Source organism: Oryzias melastigma, linkage group LG10 (genome assembly GCF_002922805.2).
Source record: "Oryzias melastigma strain HK-1 linkage group LG10, ASM292280v2, whole genome shotgun sequence".
Lineage (NCBI taxonomy): Eukaryota > Metazoa > Chordata > Actinopteri > Beloniformes > Adrianichthyidae > Oryzias > Oryzias melastigma.
The window spans coordinates 8,052,548-8,059,567 of NC_050521.1; the positions used below are offsets into that span (position 1 = coordinate 8,052,548).

The 7,020-nt window shown below is 38.3% G+C and overlaps 1 protein-coding gene across 1 annotated transcript; it reads left to right on the forward strand.

Annotated features, from left to right (window-relative positions):
* Window positions 1–971: 971 nt before the first annotated feature.
* LOC112152990 lies at window positions 972–2,608 on the forward strand. The gene is made up of 6 exons (XM_024282850.2): window positions 972–1,014; window positions 1,157–1,477; window positions 1,624–1,977; window positions 2,057–2,188; window positions 2,321–2,379; window positions 2,469–2,608. The coding sequence occupies exons 1-6, from the start codon at window positions 972–974 to the stop codon at window positions 2,583–2,585; spliced, it is 1,026 nt and encodes a 341-aa protein (XP_024138618.1). The 3' UTR covers window positions 2,586–2,608.
* Window positions 2,609–7,020: the final 4,412 nt, after the last annotated feature.

Below are 7,020 nucleotides of genomic sequence, written 5' to 3' on the forward strand. Positions count from 1 at the left end.
ATAGCTGTTGTTCCATCATTTCAGACACTCATGAAGTTTTCCCATTTAAGTCCTACTTGTTCAAAATATTCAGACGTGATACAAATATTTTCCTCTACTGTTGTTTATTTCTGGCAATGAATAAAAAATTTACATATATATTTATTTTTCTTATTTTGGCTCCATCCACAAATCGCTCATTGGCGCCGAGTTGGCAGCTTCTCCCGTGCCGCTTTCAGTAGAAGGGGAGTGATCTTCGATCAAGCAAACTCATGATTGGCAACAGTAGCTCCCCTAAAAACATGACTTAGACCAATTCGGACCAATCACTGTCAACGGGTTACAAAATTGCAGCAGATGAAGAGGAACCCATGGTGACGGGCTTTGGCATAATTTCGCATCACTTCTCCCAAGCTGCCCCCTGGGGAGAAGTCACAAAGAAAATGTCACCAAGGTTAGCCCTCACAAGGGAGAGAAAGAGAAAAGGAAAATGTTTTGGAGGATATTGGGGAGATGTATATACATGTGTTCATTCTAGCTTAGATTTTTTTTGCTTGCTTTGTTCATCTTTTAGAAATGGTTTTGGATAAAATGTCTGCAGTTTTTTGTTGGTCCATTTCTTTGTACCTTTTGATTTTTCACCTAGATTATTTACAGCTATTTGCATATATGTTCTTTAGCATAGTAAAAAATAGATTTTAAAAGCATTTTGTCACACAAAAAACAAAAAAAAAAACATTTTTTTGCAGTAGATCTCAGCTCTTGTTGACAGCCAACCAGTGTGAGGTGAAAAAATTATTGTAGTGATGTTGTTTTATGTAAGTAATGGAAAGTTTTGCTTGTTATATTTCCATTGAGGTTGTAACTGAGATGGCAGTTTGATTAGCAGCCAATCAGTTCATTCTAAAATGGTTCCCTCCCATTTTTTATTGCTACAAAAAAGAAAATCATCCTCTAACACGACATAAGACATCTGCAGATCAGAGAATAAAATGCATGTCGTACTTTTCACACTGCTGTTACTTCAACTTGGATGTAAGTATGTGTAGAAATGTCAGTGCTTCAATGTAAGAGTAATAATAATTAACTGTTATTGTCCTTTTGCATAGTTTGACCAACTGTAAATTATTTATTGAATATACTGTAATAATTCTTGTGTGTGTTGAAATTATTTTAGGTTGTAAAGACAAAGGATTTGAACCAAAGGCTGCAAATGCTGGAGACGATGTGACCCTGTCCTGTTACAATGAAAGCCGGGAATTTGGAACGTTTTTCTGGATCAAAGTTGTTCCTGGAAAAATGCCTGAAATCGTAGGAAAAGGATACACCAATTATGACAAAGAGACCAAGATTGGTCACTTTACAACCAAACAAGATGAAGGAAATTGTATTCTTCAAATTGCAAAAGCAAAGCCAAGTGACTCTGCCTTCTATTACTGCTCAAAAACCATAGGCTTTAACATACTCTTTATGAAGGCAGTGTTTCTTGAAATTAAAGGTGAGTATTGATTTTATTAAATATCCTATAGCTTTAAAAATGTATGGAGGGAAGGTCAAATGTTTGTTTAATTAAAATAAAGAAACATTTTCTGTGATCATTTTTATATTTTGAATTTTAGTCTTTATTTGTTTTTATTCTTCCAGGACCAGATTCTGATCTTTCTGCAGTCGTTCAAAATTCTGTTGATCCGGTTTCTGTAGGAGACGTTGTGGCTCTGCAGTGTTCAGTTCTCTCTAATCTTACAAGTGAAGCATGTCCAGAAGAACAGAGAGTGTTCTGGTTCAGAAAAACTGAAGCTGATTCCAACCCCACATTTATTTACACCAGAAGCAGCAGTGATGGTGACTGTGACGGGGGTACAGAGTCTCAGCCTCTGCAGAGTTGTGTCTACAGTTTCTTGAAGAACGTCAGCTCCTCTGAAGCTGGACTTTATTACTGTGCTGTGGCTGCATGTGGAAAAATGATTTTTGGAAATGGAACAAAACTGGATGTTCAAGGTAACCTTCTTAAAAAAACCTTTTAGTTGTTTGTTAATAGCTTTTGACAACAATATTTCTTCATTTTTTTCCTTTTCAGTTGACAGCACACATGAAGCCATGAGCAACAATATATTTTTCTTTCTGTTTTTTGGAACCTTGGTTTTCAGTCTCATGATCATAACATTTCTGATTTGTGTCGTGTCAAAAAAATCCTGCGCTGTCTGCAAAGGTAAGAGGATATGCAGATTTTTGCATTTATTTCTTTCAGTAGAAACTTCCAATTTATATACATGTTTGTGGTTTAAATTCTTGATATCAGAAATCCAGTATCATTATTTGGGATGCTTTCTTTCTAAAACAGCCCGTTTGCCGTGTACAGCACAGCCTGAAACAGTCAGTGATGAACGACAAAACCAGGACGTAAGGAATTTACATAAAGTTACACAAAAATGTTTGTCCGTATTATACATGTAAAAATTTTTATTTTAATTTTACATTTATTTTTATAGAGAAATCGGAACAATGTAGTCTATACTACAGCAGTCTTTACCAAGAAGAAAGCAAAGGGAAGCAAAGGAGCAGCAAAGGAAGAGACCGTCTACAGTGATGTAAGAGTATATGAATAGATTCAAGTATGTATAACACTGAAAACATGACGGATGATTTCAAATATGTTTGTATTAACAAAAATATTTTAACAGAACTGTGTACAAAAATTCAAAGTTTAGTTTAAGCCAGATTGTTATTTTAAAACAGTCAGCATTCAAAGTTTATTCTGTTTATTTTCTAATTACCGTACATTTAAAGCTGAAGTTGAAAGAACTACCAACCATGATGTTGAACCAAATGATGTATATCTGCTTGAAAATCTTTGTAATAAAATATTTGTGTCAATATGAGTCCTTTTTTAATATATAATATGGTTCAAGTCTAAGATTTCTTTATGGTTTTGTTATAAGGAAGGCACAAGGTTGATGGGGCCTATTGCCGCTTCTGTTAAGTGAACCTAAATAAAAAGGAATGATGTATTGTATTACACATGGAATAAGCATGAAGTAAAAATAAATAAATGAATAAAAATAAAAAAACAAGCAAATAACAGTACCGGTGTGTGTACTGCAGTCCAGATTGCTTGAAATTGAATAGGATTTCTAATGTTGTTTTGTTAATTTTTTTCAACAAGCTAAAGAAATTTTGTAACCTGCTGAATTATGACTTGACAAATTGATAAAAAATCAATTCAATTTTGTATTTATCTTTCCTGTACACACATGCAAATATGTCTTCTACCTCAGACAATGGTTCTATGTAATGTAGAGTAATACAAAAGAGGGGGGGTGGCTACCAAGACCACAGCAAAAGGGAAGGTGGTAGATTCTGTTTTAAAGCAGGCACCAAAGACTATGATAAGGGCGATGTTGTATGAAATCTCTGTCAATCTGGAATTGAATACAGCAGGAATAGGACAAACCTCCACGCTGACATTGGCGGGAATCATCATTGAACATAGGTAAAGGCTACTGACACTTGAACAAGCTACTTTCATCAAATTCTCAACCAGCTATAGGTTCTGCTCACCTTCCAATTAAATTTGAAAAGCAGCAAAATAAACATTCGCGTTGACTGAGACTGATCTCACATGCTTAAGGGAAGTACTCCAAGTCCTGAAGCCTATGAAGGATACTAGATTCATTATGTCAGAGGATAGCATCTTTCCTCTGACATCCCTAAGGATGTAACAGCAGTTGTTGCACTAGGTCTATTGTTGTACTTTTACAAAATTGTAATATATGGTCTCTTAAAATCGTGGAATATATTAGAACATACACTCACCAGAAACTTTATTAGGTACACCTTGATGGTACTGGGTTGGATCCCCTTTTGTCTTAATCCTTGGTGGCATAGATTCAACAAGATACTGGAAACATTGTTCAGAGAATCTGGTCCACACTGACATGATGGCATCACACAGTTGCTGCAGGTTTATTGTCTGAACATCCATGATGCCAATCTCCCGTTCCACCACATCATAAGGGGTTCTACTGGGTTGAGATCTGGGGACTGGGACTGTGGAGGTCGTTTGAGTCCAGTGAACTCATTGTTGTGTTCAAGAAACCAGTCTTATATTATTCTAACTTTATGACATGGCGCCTTATCCTGCTGGAAGTAGCATCAGAAGATGGTGCTCTGGTCATGAAGGAAGGACATGGTCAGCAACCCTGCTCAGGTGGGCTGTGGTGTTGTAACCATGCTCAGTTGGTACTAAAAGGTCTAAAGCTTGCCAAGAAAATATCCCTCATACCATTAAACCACCACTAGCAATATGAACCAAGCACCATCTCTGGTTGGACAAAGACTGGACAGCTTTTAGTAGGGAGCCTAAAACCCCATATACCCAAAGCACCTTTTACAGAACACTTCAAAGGACAAAATTGAGCATTTTCTCTAAAGAAACAAGGCACATATGGATTGGACAGGTAAACTCTCATAAACTTCCAAACACTTTGTTTAAGGTGTAGAGCTTTTCTGCAACTCTATGACTGGAATGAAGACACACTTTTCCTCCAGAGTTAGAAGTTTGACTGTTGGCTAAGTTCTTCTTTCCAGTTTACTGAAGAAGACTTTCCCAGAGAGGCTGGGAAGTGTAAGCCCTATAGTTGGAGCACATCATCTGATTCCCCTTTTTGAACAGAAAAAACAAATCCACTTACTTTGAGAATCTCTTTAGGTTCACAAATTATTCCTTCCACTTATTTACATTGTGCTCAGTGAAGGTCAGCAGCTCAGCACCAGCATTGTAGACAGTGTTAGCAGAGAACTGCTTTCCCCTTCTTAGGTGTTTGCCAAAATTTCTCCAAGTATGTTCTTTTTCTATGGCCTCCTCAAACTTCCCTCAGACCTGAGTTTTTGCCTCTCTAACTTCCCACATTGAATGCCGCTTGGACTACCGATACCTGTTAGACAGTTTTGATAGGACATCTTCTTTAGCTTGGCTACAACCCCTCCTTCCTGAGATCACTACCAAGTTTGTGGATTGTAGTGTCAACTGACACAAAAAGATTTTAAGGCCACAATTTTGAACAGTTGCATAGCAATGAAGGTGGTAAATATGGTCCTCTCTGTCTCAATGTCTCCAAGTTCTCTTGGTCTCTGGTTGAACCTGCCCTGGATGTCAGAGTTTAATACCATTTTGAAAATAGGCTCAGCAAGATGTACCAACATGCTCTCATAGTAGATCTGTCTATTCTTCTCTGTCAGTGAATCAAACTTACCATGTGATGTATTTAAAAAAAACACCTTTCTCCTCATATAGGTGTCTAGTGTCATGGTGCCTCTGTCAGTCTCCTCTCCTCTCCACTTGGCTGCTGATTCATCCCAGCTGCGACCACTCACCTCATCACCTCATCTGCCTTTTTAAGGAGCGCCAGGATCATCATTCCTCGCCAGTCCATTGCCCCTGATGGTGCATGGTTGGTCTCCTCGTCAAGTCCTAGTTTTGCCACGTAACGCCAGGACTTTGTCTAATGCTTTTTCTGCTCACCCTCAGGAATCCATAACCACGAGCGGTCGCCAGAATCAGTCTCAGCCCGGATCCCCAGTTTGGTCTTCTCCTGCGGTCACACCACGAGCCTCTGCCATTACCTCTGTACCTCGAACCTCCACTTCTGACGGCCACCCAGTCCTGTGGAGGAACCCACCAGTGACGTCACCAGCCTCTGCCTTACGCCTGGAAACTACCTCCAGCTCTGCTCACGCTCTACCTCCTTTACCTCGCCATTAAATCTTTTACCTGCCTCGCTCGTCTCCCGCTGTGTTTCTTCCGGGTTCCAGCATCTTGGACTCTAAGGTGTTCTGTAGCCATGACATCTAGGACACACACTCAGAGATCATTTAGATTTCAATTTAAACATTTGTTTTAAATGTGTATCATTCCATCATTGTCTCTAATTATTTTAACTCCATTGTAAGTTATTCATTCATTTATATTTATTTCAGAATTACTTGTTCATCCTCATCCATCCTTGTGTAGAAAGTTTCCTTGCCCTGTCAGTTTTCCGCATTTTATTGTGGGAGAGAAGTTTTGATATTAAAAATTGTGAGGTGGCCATGGTGCAGAGGTCGAGGAGTCAACCTCTGATTAGAGGATTGCTGGCTCCGCTCCCACCTTGCGTCTAAGTGTCCTTGGGCAGGAGACTGAACCGCACACTGGTCCTAGTGTTAACAGGTTGATGCCAATGTAAGGCAATGAAACCCCCATCGGTGTGTGCATATGTGTGTGCATGGGTGAATCAGAACCTGTGACTGTAAAGCACTTTGGGCCCTCAAGGAATGGCTATTGGGCCTTCTGTTTCCAAAAAATGCAAATTAGCAAAAATGAGCAAACCTGTACCAGACACACAGGTAACCTGCATGAAATATGGTTTATATGAAGCGACCACTTCTACTTCTACTGACATGTTTCACATGACAAGTTGTATCAAACGATAATCAACGTTATTGATATTTCTTCTTTTTAAAGGGCACCGTACAACAGCATTACCTGTACATCATAAATGCATGCAACGCACATTATCCTTACAAATACATCACAATACACTTACCACACACATGACAATCACAAGTTCAATTTTCATGATGTCCCTTGAGATGGCTATAAAAGCCTTAAGGGAAGTGCAAGTCTCGTCTGTGTTTCCCCTTAGAATGCAGCTGCTCCAGTCTACGGCTCTCCACAGACAACCCAATCTTTGGATATTATTCAGGTCTGTTAATAAGCCAGTAACAATGTCCTCTAAGTTTATTCAGAAAAATGAAAAGAACAACATGATGTTAGAGATAAATATTGTAGATTTCGGAGCATCATAATGTGATGCTTGGATGCAACATGAATAATTCTTTTGCAGATTCTGATGTTACCAACAAGATTTAAGACTTCCTCACACCAAGTGAACCTTGAAGTTAAATATCGTTGCTTGTTAGTTGGAATGTGTACCATAAAATGCACAAAGATGTAATATATATATATATATATATATATATATATATATATATATATATATATAT